Source organism: Triticum dicoccoides, chromosome 5B, assembly GCF_002162155.2.
Source record: "Triticum dicoccoides isolate Atlit2015 ecotype Zavitan chromosome 5B, WEW_v2.0, whole genome shotgun sequence".
Lineage (NCBI taxonomy): Eukaryota > Viridiplantae > Streptophyta > Magnoliopsida > Poales > Poaceae > Triticum > Triticum dicoccoides.
The window spans coordinates 698,318,056-698,339,375 of record NC_041389.1 but is presented as its reverse complement, the minus strand read 5'-3'; the positions used below and the strand labels follow the sequence as shown (position 1 = coordinate 698,339,375).

At 44.2% G+C, this 21,320-nt stretch overlaps 1 protein-coding gene and 1 pseudogene across 1 annotated transcript; one reads left to right on the top strand and one right to left on the bottom strand.

Annotated features, from left to right (window-relative positions):
* The first annotated feature begins 302 nt into the window (after positions 1–302).
* On the top strand, positions 303–9,911 carry LOC119310571 (annotated as a pseudogene).
* Positions 9,912–15,660: 5,749 nt separating this feature from the next.
* On the bottom strand, positions 15,661–18,935 carry LOC119306711. Its single transcript, XM_037582861.1, has 3 exons — positions 17,567–18,935; positions 16,575–16,674; positions 15,661–15,965 (listed from the first exon to the last, which is right to left on the bottom strand). Exons 1-2 carry the CDS (start codon positions 18,720–18,722, stop codon positions 16,622–16,624), a joined length of 1,209 nt encoding a protein of 402 aa, XP_037438758.1. The 5' UTR covers positions 18,723–18,935; the 3' UTR covers positions 15,661–15,965; positions 16,575–16,621.
* Positions 18,936–21,320: the final 2,385 nt, after the last annotated feature.

Here is a 21,320-nt window from a genome sequence, read left to right as displayed (position 1 = left end):
CTTGGTGCTAACTCTCCGGCCCTTGGCCGCCGGGTTGGAGCTCCCGGTTTCCGCCCACCGGCTCCGACACATGTCGCTGCAGCGGGTAGGGGCGGTACCATCCGCCCGCCAGCGCCGGCTTCTCTTCCTGCCGCGGGGCGGGGCGGTGGCCAGGATGCCCGGCCGCCAATGCAGCGCCCCAGTTTCTGTCTTCTCTTGTGGGTGGTATTGATTTTGATTGGCATTGCCTCCCTCCGCGAGGAAGATCGGGTGGTATCTTACTTGGCGTGAGATGCGATTAGCTTGAAGTCCGAAGTGTAGTGATGGGCGACTTCACGGTGAAGTTTCGAGTCAGGTCTAAAATAGATGATTTCAACTGGGCTTTGGTGGCGGTGTATGGTGCCGCACAGCCTGAGCTTAAACCAGAGTTTCTGGCGGACCTTGTTCGAATCTGTGGATCGGAACAGCTTCCACTTTTGGTTGGAGGTGATTTCAATACCATTAGGAGGAGAGAGAGGAGAAGAATAATGGTAACTTTGACGGCAGATGGTCGATTATGTTCAATACCATTATTGAAAGCTTGGATCTGAGGGAAATAGAGCTTTCTGGTAGAAAATTTACCTGGGCTAATGCTCTGCCAAACCCAACTTATGAAAAACATGATCGAGTTCTCGCAAGCGTGGAGTGGGAACAAAAGTTCCCTCTGGTTACGGTGCAAGCTCTCTCGAGGGGAATATCCGATCACACACCCTTATTCGTGGATTCAGGGAAGCCTAACCACGTGGGTAACAAAAACACCTTTTCTTTCGAGATGTCTTGGTTCGAACGAGAGGGGTTTTTGGACCTGATTGCCAGGGAATGAGATAGAGGTGCAGGAGGTACGACTGCGGTCGAGCGTTGGCAGAATAAGATTAGGCACTTGAGAAGCTTCTTACGGGGTTGGGCTAAGCACCTAAGTGGCGTGTATAAGATTGAAAAGGATAGACTCCTTTCTCTTATGCAGGCCCTAGACATAAAGGCCGAATCTACGATTTTGCTGCCAGTTGAGCTTCAGGTTAAAACTGAGGCGGAGAAGAGGTTGAAAGAACTGCTCCGCGAAGAAGAATTGTAGTGGGCTTTGCGAGCTAAAGTCCGCAAAGTGGTCCAAGGGGACGCGAATACTCAATTCTTTCATTTAATAGCTAATGGCAAGCACCGAAAGAAGCGAATTTTTCAACTTGAACAAGATGAGGGCACGATTTTAGGTCAGGATAACCTAAAAACATATATTACCGAGTATTACAAGTAGTTATTTGGACCGCCGGAGGATAATTGTGTGTCCCTCGACGAGTCTAGGACTGAGGATGTGCCTCAACTTTCAGCTGCCGAAAATGACATTCTGGTTGCACCGTTCTCTGAGAAGGAGGTGTTTGATGCTATTGCACAGATGAAAAATAATAAGGCTCCCAGACCGGATGGGCTCCCGGCCGAGTTTTATAAAAAGTGCTGGCACATTATTAAGCAGGATTTGCTACCTATGTTCCATGATTTGTTCTCGGGACAGCTTCACTTATTCCACTTGAATTTTGGAACTATCACATTGCTTCCTAAGAAAACGGATGTTGTGAGGATTGAGCAATTCAGACCGATATGCCTCCTCAATGTTAGTTTCAAAATCTTCACCAAGGTCGGGACTAATAGGCTTACACAGATTGCGCATTCTGTGGTGCAACAGTCCCAAACTGCTTTCATGCCGGACAGAAATATCCTTGAAGGGGTGGTAGTCCTGCATGAAACGCTCCATGAAATCCATTCCAAAAAATTAGATGGAGTAATTTTTAAGGTGGATTTCGAGAAAGCGTACGATAAGGTCAAATGGCCATTTCTCCAATAGTCATTGCGTATGAAAGGTTTTGATGAAGCCTGGCGCAAACAGGTTGAATCATTTACGCAAAAAGGTAGTGTGGGAATTAAAGTAAATGACGACGTAGGTCATTATTTCCAGACACATAAAGGCCTAAGACAAGGAGATCCGATGTCCCCTATCCTGTTTAACATTGTGGTGGATATGTTAGCAATTTTGATAGAAAGGGCTAAGGAAAATGGTCAAGTAGGTGGATTGGTACCTCATCTTGTTGATGGAGGTGTTTCCATACTTCAGTACGCTGATGACACGATCATCTTTATGGAGCATGACTTGGCCAAGGCGAGAAATATGAAGCTGGTGTTATGCCTATTTGAACAATTGACCGGGTTAAAGATTAACTTAATTAAGAGCGAGCTGTTCTGTTTTGGTAGAGCCAAAGACGAACAGGAGGCTTATAGGCAATTGTTTGGGTGCGAGTTGGGAGAGTTAGCTTTCTCTTACTTAGGTATTCCAATCCACCATCGTAGGCTGACAAACAGAGAATGGAAGTGCATCGAGGACCGATTTGAGAAGAAACTGAGTTGCTAGAAGGGTAAGCTCATGTCATACGGAGGCCGATTAATCCTGATTAACTCGGTGCTCACGAGTATGCCTATGTTTCTCCTATCGTTCTTTGAGGTCCCAGTTGGTGTTCGGAAGAGGCTGGACTTCTATCGATCGCGGTTCTTTTGTCAGAGTGATGAGATTAAAAGAAAATACCGGCTTGCTAAATGGGATATCATTTGTAGACCGAAAGACCAAGGGGGTCTTGGTATATAGAACCTTGAAGTTAAGAATAGATGCCTTCTTAGCAAGTGGCTGTGGAAGCTCTCTTCGGAGAATGATGCCACGTGGGCTCAAATCCTTCGCAACAAGTACCTTCAGACAAAAACTTTGTCCCAGGTTACAGTCAGGCGGACTGATTCACCATTCTGGAAAGGACTAATGAAAGTCAAACAATCTATGTTTAATAGGACGAAGTTTGTTATTGGCAACGGTACTTGCACATGTTTCTGGGAGGATACTTGGCTCGGCGAGACACCCTTGGCCATCCAATATCCGTCGTTGTATCGTATTGTTCAACGACGTGAGGTGTTCGTAGCTTCGGTTTTTCAATCTATCCCCCTTAATATTCAGTTCTGACGGATGCTGGCGGGCAATCGTTAGGAAGAATGGCTCCGTCTAGTTAGGAGACCGGTGGAGGTCCAGCTTTCCCAACAACCTGATGAATTACGCTGGAAACTGACTAAGTCTGGAGTATTCACAGTTAAATCAATGTACATTGATGTTATTAATTCGAACTCCATTCCTACTTCCAAGCATGTTTGGGATGTCAAAGTTCCTTTGAAAATAAAAGTGTTTATGTGGTTTGTCCACAAACAAGTTATTTTAACCAAGGACAATTTAATAAAGCGTAATTGGACAAGACCTACTAGGTGTAGTTTCTGTGATCGGGATGAGACTACAAAACACCTCTTTTTTGATTGCCCGTTGGCCAAAGTCCTTTGGCAGACGGTTCACATTGCTTTTAATATCAAACCACCGAATTCTGTTAACGCGTTATTTGGGACATGGCTGAATGGGATTGAGCCTGACTTAGCGAAACACATTCGGATTGGGGTTTGCGCTTTGCTGTGGACTATCTGGACTTGCAGAAATGATTTGGTTTTTAACAGAATATCATGTATTCACTTTTTGCAGGTTATATTCCGAACTACGGCACGGATCCGTTCGTGGTCGCTACTCATTCCGACAAACAGTATATTCCAGGCCTGCCGCCAGCGTATGAATCAGATCGATCAAGTATTGCGCATTGAACTCCACTCAGATATGCTTGACATGGCAAACTCCATATGTTCTCTATTGTATTGAATTAATCCAATATACTACTATGTATTGAATCATGGCCAACCCCACCAATGTTGCCATGGAAGCCAAAGGGATTGCCCCACCCGATTTTTTGTTGCGCCTTGAGTCGACGGAGTACTCGGACACACACAAATCAGCTTGAACCAGGTTGCGGAATTCGGCGCCGAGGCAGATCGCATGTCTAGGTTGGTTGTCGAAGAAGGAGTTGAGCTGCTCCCAAGCGGTTAAGAACATGTTATCCGCAGACTTTATGACGTCGTATAGATCATTGGCAATGGTGCCATAGATCCACATGAGAATCATGATGTTGGCATGGGGCCAGCTTATGTCACGCTCCAGTGGTGTCTAGAACTATGGGAAGCAATGCTAGACCGTACCTACGCACATTTTCTATGTAATTTAATTATCTTATGGGCTGATGTGGAGAAAATCAGTTGGCCCAGGGTTAGCGGCTGGGGCCCACCATAGTTGAATTCCGTGGGGAGGAGAGAATTTATGGAAGGTTTTGTAAATCATTTTTGTAGGTTGTTCATAGGTGTAAGGATTTTCGAACTGCCGGATACGATCCTTCTAGAGTACATGGACAAGACACACAGCATGATATCTTTCCATTTGGAGAAGTTACCGGTATCGGGCTCCTACTTAAACTGGATGAAGCGAGAGATGTTGAGCTCGTACATGGAAGGGATGCCATGGACAGGGACGAACAGGAGAGTAGCTGGCGGGAGGATGGCAAGGGAGGTAGGTATCATCGCAGGAGGTGTCTTGCCAATAGGAAGGCTGAGCGTATCAAAGAGGGAAGTGGAGCCTAGGCACACGGCGAAGAGGGGAGTGGAGAGGTGTCGGAGCTCGCCATGGAGGTCGAGGGATCAAACTGGTGTCTAATACCAAGAAGGATGGAGTGGTGTTAAATTGTACCCCATCACCATATAGATAGACACCAGACGAAAGCTCCCTGCCAATGACGACACTGCCACACCCGATCCCACCCTCTACCACAGGTCCGCAGCATCGGCGGTGCTCTACGGTACTCAACACTGACTAGGCCTGACATACTCTACACCATACAACAAAAATGTTTGATCAGGCATGCTCCGCGCATTCCCTACTACGCTCTACTTAAGCCTATTCATCGTTATCTCTAGGACACTATGAATCCCGGCTTGCATGTTTGGCCCTTGGTATCACACTAACCCATGGCTTACTCCGATGCAGATTGGGCCGGCTTCCCCGATATAGCGACCAGGCTCGGCTGGGGGGGGAGGGGGGGGGGCTAGGGGGCGGCCGCCCCGGGCAGGAGCGAAAGCAAAAGGGGCCCCCATGTGGGTGCCCTTGTGTGTTAGGCTCGCACTAAAGATTAGCGAACTATGGGCTGGCCCAAGTGACAGCGTGAGCAGAGGGATTCTTACGAGGCACGGCCACGAATCCTCAATTTATGAAGATGTTCTAGCTAAAATAGTAGTTCTTGTATAGTGTCTTCACATGTGTGTGCACTAGTGTTTCCAACTTTTGTAGAAAATAGATAGAAATCCCTAATTTTGCATTGTAGTTTTTGGTCAAGTATGGTAGTAAATAAACATTGAACAATAAATCCTTCACGTTAGATACCAGACAATATGAACCCTTCTTTCCATATATCCAAGGGATTTGCCAATACTTCTCCGAGAGCTAATCCAAAACAATAAGGTGTGCATCAAGGGCACCTCCTCGCGCGTTCCACCTCGTCAATTTTACTTTGCTAGCAAGAAAAAAAAAGAAAAAAACCCAGGGTGTCGGTGCCTTCTTTTCTTTCTCTCTTCGTATCACGCAACCTCCCCTTTCCTCCCTTCCCTAGGTTGCCGCCGCCACTGCCCCAGCTCCTCCGGCGCCCGGCACCACAGTTCGCCGCCTCTATCCCCGCCCCGAGCTCCGCCGCCTCTATCCCCGCCCCGAGCTCCGCCGCCTCTACCCCCGGCTCCTTGCTGTAGTGCCAGCACCGGCCCGAACACCAGCTCCCCCACCCCTCCCTTTCTTCCCCGAGTACGGCAGCGGAACGAGGCCGCGACGCCACCGCCGAGCACGGTGGGACCACTTTCATCGGATCTGTCGGTTTGCCAGACTCAGCTCGACATCGTGGCCGCTGTCCAAGGTGAGGAAGAGGAGTGCGGCGGCGAGCTCTTCGAGTCGGGGCCCTCGCTGCTCGTCTTCCTGCTCATCATCCAGGGCGGCAGCATGGACCTCTCCTGCTACGGCGAGAGGCTGCTCAGCTCCGCGCGCTCCCTCGACCTCCCTCCTCCCCCCATCCCCGGCCCCAACCTCTTCCTGCTCGAGGTATCGCGTTGCTCCCTCCCTCCCTGCCATCCACCCTTTGTCCTGTGTTGCATCGAGCCATCCAGTGATATTGATTGGTTGCTTTTCATTGTGCCATGCGCCTGTAGGTTCCAGTTTGAGCTGCTGATGCGGCAGCCGCTGGATTTGATAAAAGGGCATGCAAGCTGCAGAAATTTGGGAAAAAATACATGATGAGCCTATTAAACATGATTTCTGTTTCACGTGGATCCTAGTTAGTACAATATCCAACAATTTAGGCAAACGGACACTGATTTCAAACCATATTTCATCATGTTGCATATATTTGTACAGAATATTCACTCAGTTTTTTGTTAAATAAGCTACCTTTGTAGCTTCCATCATTTGGAAGATAAGTTTTTTTAGTTTAACAAATATATGTTACTTCTGTCAGTTGTAATGGAATATTCATGTTTTGGACTTTGGCCATAATTTGCAGAAGGAAATGGATACTGCTGTCGTTCAGAAGGACTTGGGCCTTCCAGTTGGAGGAACAATATTCGGGAAAACAGTATGCTTTTCGTGTATAAGTTACTTTTGTCTACTTTCCACAAGAAAAATCACATTTGAATAGAAACTTGTGTTTACTGTGCTAGATACTGTTACTTTTATCTACTTTCCACAAGAAAATTCCCATTTGAGTATAAAATTGTATTTACTGTGCTAGATACTTACCCTGGGGTTCGGAGCCATTGGCATGGAAATTGCCAAGAGACTAAGACCATTTGGAGTGAAAATTCTTGCTACAAAAAGAAACTGGTCATCAAATACAGTGTCTTGTGGTAAGCTGCAGTAGTTGCAGTATCATTCCCTTATTAGATGTTGTGTTATCTTCCTCTCTCAAAATATTGCTATTGCAGATCTTGATGGGCTGGTTGACAAGAAAGGTGGTCCAGAAGATATGTACGAACTCGCTCGAGAAGCTGACATAGTTATAACTTGCATGACGTTAAACAATGAATCAGTTAATTCTTCTCTATGTTCATTTATTTAATAAAAATTCTGCCAGTAATATCTCTATTTGACTTCAGTTATGCGGTTACTAAGCTATAAATATTTATAGGTTGGGATTGTGGATCACAAGTTCCTGTCAGCTTTGAAAAAGGTACATGTATTTTTCTCCAATATACTTGTCTGCATCGTAGGAGATTTACATCTTATTTCTTAAGTCTTCTTATGAGATTTATTTATTTTACGGAATAAATAAGCCATCATTCTTGGTTCATCCTGTAAGAAGAAAATTTGTATACGAGGAAACAATAATCTTAGAATAGTGTTGGAGGATCAGATTGTGCTGGTGTATTCATTGGAATAACCATCAGAAAATGCCAAAATGATCCCAGGAGCATATGTTCTTGTTTCAAAGAACAAGCGTGCTGCTCCAAGTTTTCAAAAGGAAAAGATATCAAGAATATTCATAGACGTTCGTGGAATGATACTGTGTGTACAGCTCTTTTGGTAAAGTGTCTATAAAGAAATGCATACATATAGCCTCGTGTGTTCCCCGCAAAAGAAAAGCGTCGTATGTTCCCCGCAAAATGGGTACCGTGTGTGTGCACCACTGCAGATCAAGGTTTTTTCCGAGTGGTAACCGACCAGAACTTTCGCTGACCCCCAAGAAACAGTGCAACTGTTCGACTTTTTTGAAAAAAAAATTAATTCAAATGCTAAGACTGTCAAATAGGCTCTGTATGCATATGTTATCACAACTCGCTGCCTCATGTGGTGGTGAGGTCCATAACTTACACCCTTGGAGGTCTTGGGGATTCCCCTATTGTCCCAGCAATGTTTGCAGCTTCTTCAGCTGTAAATGGTGCATAGCAAAATAGTGCAGCAGCGAGGGTTAGAACCCACACCCCACACGGAGAAAGGCATGTGTGAGGTGACCAGTGGAATACGTGAGAGTATGGGTGTGTGCCAGGTTAAAATTACATATTGTGACGCAAAAAATTTAAACTCAGAATTTGTTTGAATGCGTTCAGACGGAATAATTCTGAGATTTCCGAGATTTATCGGAATTCGGTTCTTCCGGCCCATTCCAAAAAAGAAAACTGGTAACGGAAAAAAAACTTGCTGCAGAAACACATGTGACAGGCATAACCGACCCCAATCGGCACAAATTATGGGATGTTTTAACTATTTAAATTAGGAAGATATTTTGTAACCTGGCCTTTAGGCCAGCAGAAATAAGATATCCTGTTTTTTATTGTTTGGCTCTATGTAAAGAAGACCCTCTTAGAATATGTCTAAAATATGTCTAGATACATCTCCTTTTAACCATTTTGATGACAAGTATTTCCGGACGGAGGGAGTATTAATGAAGCAAGAAATAATCAGCCTTATCTTCGAACCTGTCCTCCACTATCAACCTAGCCGTACCGGGCTGGCGGTATTATCCATCATGAACTAAGGTTCGTGGCATAGAGTTGATATTTTAGTATTTCTCTCCTTGCACACACATAAATGGACATATTTCAAGACAAAAACTTACAGAGTGCATATATTATTTTGCAATCTACATATAGGATCTGTTTTTGATTTTTGGAAAACCGTGAAATATGCACCTGACAGCAGGACTCCCATTCTCAATAGCTGCCATGTTCTTGTAGGGATCATATCTCATCAATATTGCCAGAGGGCGCCTACTGGACTATACGGCTGTGTTTAATCACCTTGAGTCAGGTCATTAAGGTGGTTTAGGCACTGATGTTGCTTGGACGGAGCCATTCGATCCAGAGGATCCAATTCTGAAATTCCCAAATGTTATTATAACACCACATGTTGCAGGAATCACGGAATACTCTTACAGAACGATGGCAAAGGTTTGCGCTTGTTTCTTTGCAATGCACAGAGTTGGTTCTCATTTACCAATCATGTAGTTGCCGCTAGTAGTTATATCTTGACAACTCCTATAGTGACATTATACTATTTGTGTTAAAAGAACTTCTAGATTCAGAACCGCCACATTTATTTATTTATTTTTGAGCCAACTATGCCGTATTAATATCATTAGGTAGCATCAATTACATTAGCCTCTATAATACGTCTGGTGGATCATCTTTCCAAACAAAACTAGCACTAGAATCATATGATTTATGAGCTATCTCATTGGCTTCATGAGCACACTGTTTAAACATCAGTGCCAATTTGGATGATCAGCTTTCCTGGCCACAGGCCTGGTATGAAAAGGCAGTATTCTGTTGGAAGAACTTTTTTTCTCATGACTAAAAGCATCAGTAAACAAGAACATATATGCTTAAACAAAATGGTTTATTGATATTAGCCACTTAGCAACCTCCTCTTTCTCTTTGGCATAAACTCATGATTTTCCTTGTGGATTGTTGCTTCCTTTTTCGATATCCTAGAATTACTTTGAACTGAAGGACACCTCATTCAACCCCTGCTTAGATAGGCGTGTCATGTGCATTATCATTTCATTCTTAATAAAGGAAGTCACCACCATCATCATTAACTGTGTGTATTATCATTGAAATCTTCGACGTAAAAGAATTAAAGCTGGCTGACTTGTGTGACCATTTACCATTTCCTCTCGTACTGAATTTTGCTCTGCCTTTGTGTGCAGGTTGTTGGTGATGTTGCCCTCAAGCTTCACGCGGGGAGCCATTCACCAAAATAGAATTTGTGAACTAGGCAAACTGAGTAGATGGCGGCATTGTTGATTTAATTTAAGACGTATAACTAGACCCAGAATTACCAAATAAAGGTATGACCAGAATCCACCCTTCGTCCTGTGTTGCATTTAGCCATCCAGTGATATTGATTGGTTGCTTTTCATTGTGCCATGCGCCTATAGGTTCCAGTTTGAAGCGGACACCGTCGTCGTCCCTTAGTTTCCCTCCTCCGCAGCAGATCGACTCCAGTTGCGTCGACTCCCGCCGCCGCCGGGGATTACTCCGCCAAGATCGCGCCACCACCGCTGCCGCCACTGGTATTTCCCTGCTCCTCTCTCCTTGCGCTAAACTGTAAAAAATATATTATTTTCATGGGCAAACTTATAGAAGTAGGATGGTCCTTTTTACCTTGGAGACATTGTCTTGTAGTTGAGGTTGGAGATGCAGAGCTTGGTGCAGCATATGGATAAGGCACGCCCAGTTTGACTTGTAGGTGTTGTTGATTTTATCATGCACTTCCATACAAAGATTAGAAGTAGAAGGCGTTCTTCTTACATTTTCCATGCAAGTTTTTTTGACATTTTCATCGCATTACTGAATACAATTGTATTTGCATGACATTTATACACATTACTGAATGTACATCGCTGAAATTGAGCTCTTATGTACTCAGTGTCAGATACAAAGTTCAAGTATCAGTTCATATAAGGAATAGGCATCCTAACTTTGTAAAAGTTAGATATGATAAACATAGGAACTTACTTCTGGTACTAATCCTTTGATGCTTTTATTTTTATTGCCACCAGTATAAGATTAAGCTGGACAGCGAAATCTTGGATAGTATGTAACACCCTTTCTGCATATTCAGAATCTGTATGCAAACACACTCAATTTGATCTAACTTTTGTTGATAGACATAAACCACTACACAACATTATATGCTAGGAACGACGGGATGCACGTCAGGAAACTTGTCAGGAATGATGCTTCAACGGATGCTGCAGTCATCTCAACTGGTCAATCATGATGAAAAAACATATGATAATCCCCATAATCTAGTGTCAATATTACTGATTTCTCCATGTGCTATGCAGCTTACAGGCATGGAAAGAGAATAGGAAAAACGATATACTTGCAACTTCAGGTTTTCTCTAAATTTTTGTTTGCCATCTTATTTAATCACATGTTCAATTGATAATACACAAATATTTGTCTACTTTTAGGCAGCATTGAGTTGCTGCACATAGTTAGTTCCCTAGGGAATGTTCAGTCTGGTGAAACATGTTAAGAAGAAGTATGGAAATCTGCCTGTGTTCATTACTAAGAATGGTAAGTCACTGAAGATTGTATAGTTTCCTGCCGATAAGATTGTTTGCCCTTAAATAAATTGTCAGTGATAATTAACTACTTATATATGGCAGGCATGATAGGTTGAAATATGTCTTCAAGATGATAAGAGGATACAGTACCACAACAAATACATGTTAGATGCTATAAGGTGATTTCATTTCTCTGTGCATATGCTAGAACTGAACCACCAACACTGAGCATCATCAATGTGTGCCACTGTAATCGCTGACCAGATTGATACTTAAGTGCTCGATATGCAGCCCAAACTATTGCAGGTACTTTGTGTGGTTCTAACTATCCATGTTTATATTTAAATGTCAATAAGATCAGTATGGATGTGGAGCCATGGTTCTCTCACTAGCGACAATGTGTATTCTTGCAGTTAGAATGGAGTTGTTTTAAATACTAGACTACCTACAGGACTGAGCGCTACAGGTGCGGAGGATAGTTCTTCCGATTAATCGTCGTGTTGAGGCAAGTGCACGGCGGACCTTTTCTACGTATACTTGACTGTGTTGTTGATGCAGGTACACACCCTCCTCTCTTCTTCCTGATATTTTCCTTCCCCTTTCTTCCAGTGCCCTACTTCTAGACCATCTCATCTATGTAGTCATGAAATTTCATTTTTCTAAAATTTAATTCAGGTCTATGAAAATAAGTTGAGTAGTTTGACTAGAGGATGACAGAGGACGTCGAGATTTTGATCCAGCAGCCTTGCCCCCTTTCGTCCGGCGTGCCGCCTGCAGGAGATTACGTTCTAGATCTTCAGAATTTTTAGGTACTCACTCTCCCTTGATGCTCTTTGATCGAACCTACTTTGCAGGAAAGCGTGCCAGTAGTAAGAAGTTTTAACAAGTCTGTTACTGAAAGTGCTGTAGGCACTGATGTGATCCGAGGTGACCAACCTGAGCAGCAGTTTAGTGAAGGTATACTCAGACCCGAGGATCCTAGAAAATTATTAATTATAGATGTTTGCATAGCCAGATCATTGATGGGTGCATATTATTGTGCACACAAGCAAACTTAGTTGAGTACTTCATTGATTAATTTGGACTAACTGAATGTGATCTTCCCAATCTAATATGTGTACTTCTAGCTCTAAGGACTAGCAAGAGTTAAATATTGCAGGTTGTAAATGATGGAACTCATATAACTGAATGTGAATGAAGTACCGGTAGTTGCTAATTTTGTATTTTTGGTTTGTACAACTTAGGTGTTTGATACAGTTCTCCTAAAAGGTAGAAGTGTCTGAGGTGATTTCTTCTTTGCATGATATTACAGTGTCTTCCCGTATTTTCTGTTTTTTGTAGGCATGTTAAAATGTTGTTGTTCCTTTTGACCACACTAATGTGTCTGTCCACTCACCAGTCACCACACCGAACTATTTTCTATTTATTTTTTTGTAGGAAATCTACTTGCTCTTTCAAGCTATGAATATTTTAGATCAATATATTTTAAGGTTGTAAAGACTGATGTGTCGGCTAAAGATTAAAGATCATAAATTCATTGTTTACCCTACCAAGTTTATTTCTCTTTGACGATTATTCTAGAAACTATATTATAAGTCCATTGCTACTTTTTACATGTAACTTATGGTATATCCTCATATATGTCAAGACTATAAACAAGTGTCTTCGTCCTGCTCATACATCTTTTCATTATGATCAGCGTTAACCTCTCCCATTGCCTTGGGGTGCAAAGTGAATATGTTGATATTGATGTCATTTTAGTCTTGACTAGATAAGGTGTAACCTTACTCTTGAATTTTCTTGGGGAAGTGTTCCAACCAAATGTTGTGTGCACCCAATCGTACAATAATGACCAATTGGTTGTAAACTTGTAGCAACTTGATAAGCTTTGTCCCATCGATTAGCAGGATCGGTGTTTCTCTTAGACATGTAAAGAAAGGTTACATGAGTTGAGATTAGAGATCATACAATACAGAAAAATGTGCTGAGTCAAGATAGGGCCGCATAGGAACGCCTCAGGAGACCCGCCATTGGCGGGCCCCAACCACTAGTGTTACAATCATAGTACGGGAAATGTGGCTCGATGCCACATCCCGTGTGGTTCATTGACCGCAATCGATGATCGAATTGAGTGTGGGTCAATACGATTTGTCGGGACGCGTACCCTGAAGAGTTGACACTACGGGTACCAGGAGTTCAGAACTCTGCGGCCTAAATGTACTATAAAGATAATGAACGAACAGAATGGAAACATGTAATAACAACGATCCTCCATACCAAATGGATTTTCTTATTTTCCTATTTCTTCAATCAGTTATGTCTCCTTAATCTATTCCTGCTTTCCATATATAATTCTTGAAAGATTAGACTGATTGACCTGCACATGCCGGATTTAATAGGATCGTGTTCCCCATGTTGAACGATTGTTCTAGGGATTTCAATCCTGGTTGATCTTTAGTTGTGACTAACAGCAATCCTGGATGCTCGTTTCCGTCCCTCGACCCGCTCGAACCGGGAGCTTGGTAACTATGGTTAGAATAGCTTTTTTTAGAAAAGGAGAAGGACCCCGGTCTCTGCATCTCGACGATGCATGTAGCAACTTTATTAATTATTCACACAAGACGTTACAAAGTTATACAACATTAAGACTAAAGCCACCGTCTAGGCAACATCTGTCGCTACTCTTATCTAGTTGATGAAGGGATGCTGATAGTCTGGGCCTAATACCAAATAGACCTCGCAGCCAAACCTAACATCTAAGATCTGGGGTCCAGGACGCCTGCCGGGCATGGGGCACCCACCAGTCCGGCGCACTCCTCAACCAGAAGCCTGCCGGGTATGAGGCCGCTGCAGCCACCTGCCACCAATCCATCTTCAGTGATGTACTGTTGCATCTAACCTTGCCCGGTCTAGCTACCGTCGACACCACCACGACGCCAGACAACGCCACCATCATGCGCTCGTCCATCATCACACGCCCACCAGTGAGACCCCGCTGCTCCATGCCGCCGAGACCCGCCGTCGTCGACGCGTGAGAAGGAACGCCACACCACCTCACTCCTCTTCCTATCCGGGCCACTCCACAAACGATGCCCCCAATAAGGAACATGACACCGCAGCGCCGCCATCATCCGATCCGGTGATCTTAGGATTTCTCCCGGAGCGGCGCGAGCAAGTTGACGATAGTTGCTTGACGATGCCTTCATCAAGGTAACGACGTAGATGCCGCCATCGCCCGCCATGACCGGAGTCGGCTCGCTCTTCACCGGCGACTATGTCTCCCCAACTCGCCGCCGGTGCTAATAGTGGGATCCAAGATCCGTCACTACCAGCCTGGCCAACCGCCTTCGATGGAGAAGGCAGCCACCACCCCATGCCTGGGCCAAGAGATCCGGATGTCCTCGTGCCGCGAAGATTACCAAGGGGGATCTCCTCTTGCCATTGCTGAGACGAGGCGCAGCCGCAGTGGATCTTGATCTAAACCCCTCGGGCCCAGATCAGATCTCATCGCAGCCAAAATCTCATCCGCCAACGGCCGCCGGAGATCTCCTGGCCATCGCCAACCCGCTGCGCACTGCCGTTGGAGGAGGAGGGAGATGGACGCCGCTGCCCCCACGCGTTACTGCTGGCCGAGAACTGCGTCGCCGCCGCTGCCTCACCAGTCACCACAGGGGCTTCGCCCCGCGGCGTCCTCAGCGACGGCGGTGGTAGCGGGAGGCGATGGAGGGGGAGGGCGGAGGGTGGTGTGGACGGGGACTCCCCGGGAGCGGGCGCGGCGCCGCCGCTTCAGGGGAAAGAGGGTTGGCCTGGTTAGAATAGAAGGGGCCTCAGTTTTTAGTTTCGCCCCAACCCCAGATATCTCAGAAACGGCCCTGATAACAACACGTACAAATCTGCGTCCAGTTTTTGTATCTTCATCTGCGGCAACATTGCCTCCTAGTTCGTCAAAGGGACAGCAAACCGTGTCTCAATCCAGTGCGGAGATGGAGAATTGTATGGAGGCACACGCTGTCATGGAGTCTTGCTGAATCAGGCGAGTACTTCACGAGCTCGGGCGTCCACCAAACGGTGATACACTCGTCTACTGCGACAAAATCTCCACCATTCACCTGTGCACTCCCTCCGTTTGAAAAAGCTTGTCCCTCTAGTGCTAGCTAGATACATCTATTTGAGGGACAAGGTTGAGACAAGTTTTTTCGGAGGGAGGGAGTATGCATGTAGGACATACCGTGGTGATGTGACTGTTGTCAAACTCACGCTGTACTTGTATTTATACCGTGCTCTGCATATGAATAGAATCATCGGAGATTACTCCGACCTTGTATTGCTAGTAGCTCGTGATAGAAGACTATGAAGAAAAAGTGAACCTTCCATTTACTCATGGTCCAAAGTCCAAACAGGTCTTGGATGTATTTCTGAAGCTGAAATGCCGGCACCTTAGTCTTAGACATGAACCCAAACGCTGAACTTCCGGCTAAAAGCCTGAGTTCATATATAAACAAAAGGGCTGTGGTACAACGCGACGGCCCGAGCGCGTTGCGTTCCTTCCATCACGATTTTCACGTTCTGCACACTTTGCCAGCCAAAAGCATGTATACTCACCTGAAGCTAGAATTCAAATTTGCTGGACAGAAATTGCATATATACTTCCCAGGTATAGCAGCTGTCATATTGCCATGCCATCACACAAGCAGAGTTCAACTTTGCGCATTATACAACATTGCGATGGTACCACAAAAAAGGAAAGAACAAACTATGACAATTTTTAGCGGGGGATCATAGAGCTCACAAAGCCATGGGAATCTCTGAAGAAAAACCTAACATATTGGTTCAGCACGAATGTGCTACAGAGCATTATTAAAGCCACAAATTTCCTCACGTTTTGCAAGTGAGTGACACATTTCTCAAGGAATAGTAGTTCATTAACAGCCACATTCACCGCTCGGCGGAAACCTGCACAGCAGCAATCTCATCAGCGGAGCCGACTTTGGCTACTCACAATCACGAGGGGCAAAAATACAGAGAAAACGATATCTGTTAAAACTGCATTAGCAAAACAGTTTCTACCAGTTAAACTTATTCTCTCGTCTCTTTGCACATCTCAACAGAGAGAGAACAAGTAGTACACTGTACTAGCAAGATTACCAGTCATGGGCAACGTTTGGTTTCTACTTTTGGCTCAAGGTGATGATTAGTGACAATGAGAGCATGAGTTCATGACTTCCAATCATTGTGTTTCCTAAATAGCAAAGACTCCAGCTCATGACTGATGCAACTATACAACAAAAGGATATCAAAGAAATGATATAAAATTGTTTGATATGATAAACTGCATTGTGGTACCACATCAGCATAATGAACTATGAACTGTGCAGATCGAGGAGTGTTTCCCAGCTCCAAGAGAAAAAGCGACTAAGGTCAAAGTAGGCGATATAGTCACATAATTCAAGGTTCCAGCTGTATTGTGCATAGCACTCGATTTTTTTTTACAACTGCAAAGAATGTTGATCCAGTGCATGCAAACAAAACAATAGATAATAGTAACAGAGGATGTCATATCACCTCTTCAACAACCAAAGTGTATCAGCAGATGTAACAGCACAATCATCTCAACTGTTGTTCAGCAGTTCAACTTGATCATTTGCACCACGAATGGTAATTCCTATGAGAAGAATATAAGTCAATAACTATTGAAAAACATGGACAAGAAAATACTCCCTCCGTAAAGAAATATAAGAGTGTTTAGATCACTAAAGTAGTTATCTAAACACTCTTTCTTTACAGATGGAATAACTAATAAGAGGTGGTGACACATACATGAAACACTTATTATATATCTCATCTTGCAGAAAATACTAGCTTTTGCTACAAGTAGTCAAGGAACAATCAAGAAATGACATGTACTGCAAGAACAAGACATTGTACACCATCTAATAAACCTCAAAACAAAGGATAACGCTATTCAGTGATTTACTTAACCAAGAAGCATTTTAGAATTTGTTTTGGTGTGGGCCCATTCGTAATTTATATCTAAGTTTTGTATGCACATGAGAGTGAAAGAATACCAGAATGAACACATATTTTCTACAATTCAGAACAAACAATGTAGACCAGAGAAATAAGAAACTAAGTAACCACCCAAAATTCCAACATAGCTCAAAGCTTGAGCAATTGAGAAGGCAGTATCCAGAGTCCAGTTGCTTAAACTGAAAGAGAAAAGAGTTCAGCATTGACTCGCTAATTGGTTGTTGTTCTATTATGCAACGCAAAAAAATGCAGACAATTGGTTTCTTTGGTTCCTTAATTTATCAACTCTCATGATTCAGTGAGATTATATTATCCAATATACCACAACAGAACAACATGGAAGAACAATTAATTTAGTTAGCAGTTCTCTCAAAAGAAGCTCCAAGAAAACTTGTCATTTGTAGATGGACTATGGCTGGCTCGTATATTTTAAAGCATCTACAAGGCAGATACAGTTGAAAGATTAAAGTGAACTCTGAGTTGGAAGATTAAAGTGAACTCTGTGACACTTTAAATACTGGCGGTACCTGGAACGTAGAAACTTGTGTAAGGAAAAACATATTGTCTGCCGATCCGTTCCTTCGACACCTCCTTGATCTTCATGGACTTGAGATGGATCATGTAGATGCTAGGATACACATCGATGAAAATCACATCCGCATCTACCGCACAGCCAACTGCATGCGCTCCAATACCCCCAGCCATACAAACCGACACTGCTTCAGGCGCAAGAATTTTTCCGAGTTCAATGACCCTTTGATGTGTCCATGTCACCGCCCCGTCAATGCTTGCCACCTTTGACCACAGATTAAGGTTGAAATTGGATCGTTCCACTCCAGCTAAACCAAGGCATCCATCCTCTGTTGGCATGATGATAATCTGATCGTAGGTACATGGCACCTCCTCAACTAAACCCAAGGCATGCTTATCCAAAACAAACTCAATGATGCTATTGTCATCCAACAGGAAGTAGATTGTGTTTCCAACCAGAGCCGTCGGCTTTGGCAGAACTAATGCATCTGGTATAACAATCGAAGTAATCTCACCCCAGACACCGGTCTCGGACGAGAAGACGCATGCGGAGGTGATGAAATCTCTGTCGTCACTGAACATGAACACCACGAGAAACGGGCACGGATGGCAGTCGCGGTGGTCGGCGTGACCAGCCGCGCATAGAACCGCACCATTGTACAGAGAATAGTCCTGCGCCGGGAGCGGCAGGTACTGCTTGTCGCCGCTCACGAGGTCCCAGACGAGCAGCGTCCCAGTGCGGCAGCTCTCAACGAGGGCGCGGCCGTGGCGGCAGTCGAGGGCCCACCACTCATCTGGGGACATCGTGGCGGTGGAAAGCGCGAAGTCGCCTGAGGTGGGGACAAAGAAGGGAGGCCCTGTCTGGTTGAAGAAGCCGAGCACGGGAGGCGTGCCGCCATGGAAATCGCGGAAGCGGCGGAGGAAACGGGCGTCGTGGACGAGGCCGCGCCAGTGCTTGCAGACGAAGGATGCGCAGAAGAGGTGGATCGGCTCCGGCGGTAGGCGCAGGAATATCTCCCGGAGGAGATCGTCTGGGGGAAGCGGCACGGCGGCAGCCGCCGGCGAGATTGTCCGTGCCTCCATGGGGTTCGGGGGAAATTGGGTGTGTGTCGGCATTAGTCTTTGAGAGGAGGAACAAAATAACTGGGCCATGGTTTAATTTAGGGCGAGTACTAGGCGATTTCCAACTCCGGCTCGCCGGGGCGGAAGGAATCTGCAGCCAGGGGTAGCGGAAGAAGTGCGGGTGGCCGCTGAGGTTGGAGGTAGGGACCTGCGCGGGATTGGGGCTAGCCGGTGGTGGGATCTGAAGGAGGAAGGCGAGGAGCGTGGCCACCACCGTGCGTGGATGCGGTTGAGAGAGAAAGAGAGAAGGGGATCAGGAGGAAGAAGGTAGATGAAGAAAGAAGATAAGGTGGGGCACAGAGATGCGCGAGATGTATGATGCGCCTCGATCACGTGGCTCGCGTGTGACCGGGTGAAGTTTCCGCTGGTCGGCCAGGCACAAGCGTTTCCCATAAGTTAGACCCCCTTCCACCCTTTGTCAAAAACAAAACCGAAAAACACGTCCAAAGCATCATCACATTGAGAACACATTGACCAATATCAAAGCATCCTCCCATTGACCACCGATTTATTATGAAATCGACTCTAAAGTTGGTGCCAGATGTGAATGGTGTCATCCTTTCCTCAGCAACCTTCATTAATCTTCTCTTAACATAGGTAAATAGATAAACAAAATATGAATTATATAACACAATATATATATATAATAACAAACTATTTTTGAATATAAATTTACTAATATGACCTATAGCTTGCAAAATGTAAAAAACCTTTAGGCAAACACCCGGTTAATCATACTGTCCTAGGACCTTAGGCCCAATCACTATGCATAAATACCACACACTATACAAACCCATGTACCTTCTAGACACTCATGGCTAAGTGCAAAAAAACTCAACTCATATATCATAAAGTCAGCATAAGAAAACACCAATTACAGATACAACATTCAATGTGGAGTGTCTGATATTTCAAGCTCCTCTTTAACCTTGTGATTGTTGGAGAGAATGTTTTGATCTTCCACTTCACAGAAATGGCGTCACCGCTTGCATTTTTACTCTAACGCTAGTGCAAATTCTTACCATAATTGAAAGGCATCAAGAGACTACCATGTCACCATAGTAGAGGAAAGGTTCTCAGGGAAAATAGTAACTTCAAGTAAATACTACAAAAACTTTTAAATACTAAATGTTAAAGTTTACAGATGTAATCGTTTCAATCATTTATGGATACGACATATTCATATAAAAAACTCTCTAAAAAAGCAAACTCGATACTTTCTAAAATTTTAGTCATTAAAACTTGTGTTCTACATAGGTTGCAATGGTCCTTTTTGTAGTGAAAGCAAAATGCAAGAATTAACATGTGACTAGACCTACCAAAGAGGAAAGATTCTCTGGACAAACTTTAACTTCAAAATAAATATTAAAAACTTCATTTTTTTTAAATGACAAATGTATTTTGTTGGATCATTTATATGGGTATTCATAGATTTTTTTCTCCAAAAAAACTAAATACTTCCCTAAATTTTCAAACATTAAAACTTGAGTTCTACATGGGTCGTGATGGTGCTCTTCTTAATGAAAAAAATGCAAGAATTATCATGTGACTAGAGATAGAAGAGAGGATTGGTTTCCGGGACAAATTTAAACTAAAAATAAAATTTAAAAACTTCCAAAAATGTTAAAATTACACATGTTTTCTGGATCGTTTATATGGGTATTCATAGATTTTCTCCATAAAAAAAAACTCAATACTTCCCTAAATTTTCAACATTAAAACTTGAGATACACAGGTCGCAATAATGATCTTTTTTTGTGAAAAAATGCAACCCATGCATGCTACCTAAACATTTTGCATGTCCATTTTTTAAAAAAAAAATCCTGATTATTTTTCACATTTGGAAAACTTCTTTTTCACTGCTCAAGCTCATTTGCGACGTATGCGGGTTGGCCCACAGGATTGGCTGGAAAGATATCCTCACTTAATCCATCAAAGTTTCTCTACTGACATAGCTATCCAATAGTAGATGGAAATGCTTTTCCGAAACGAAATTGCCAGTCAGTGGTAGGCCCGGTTCAGCCACTGAACTACTGTAACAATGCCAGCCAGCACCTTGAAGATGACCCGTACTCTAAATCCGACTGAAACGTATAAAAGGCAATCAAAGGGTTCACAAGTCTGCACCCTCAAGAGTCTGCTTTGTAGTATCAGCGAAAGCATCCGCATCTGAAGCTAGAATTCTATATTTTGCTGGAGAAGTTGCGTCATCATTTAGCCTGGAATGGAAGATAGCAAGTGCCATACTGTCATGCCATCACATCAACGCATTAGGAATTCCAGAGTTGAACCTTACGATCGTCGTCCTCCCTGGACCAGCCCCGCCGCCGTATGTGGCTGCGTGAACAGCAGCTTCAGCAATGCCACAAACCACGCAGACATGGGCCGAAGGTGCCGCCTCTCACTATGCACATGAATCATATATACTCATTTAGCTCTCAAGTATTTGCAAGTACTTTCTTCATTGCCGCGCATTTTCGCATCCGTGCTTCGCTGCATGAGCTTGTTGTCATTCAGGTCTACAGACCTGCTGATCATTCTCGATCGGCGGAGTTCTTGGGAGAACTCCAACTGAAAGCCACTATGGTGACTGCCGCGGCGCTCCCCGTCCTCGTGTGTGTGTGTGGG

Bases quoted from the DNA above. Each gene is read 5' to 3' on its own strand.
- LOC119306711 (XM_037582861.1), bottom strand. From the start codon at position 18,722: ATGGCCCAGTTATTTTGTTCCTCCTCTCAAAGACTAATGCCGACACAC. The intron at 16,675-17,566 runs GTACCGCCAGTA...TTCTTCTCATAG, and splicing joins CACAAGTTTCTACGTTCCAG to GAATTACCATTCGTGGTGCA.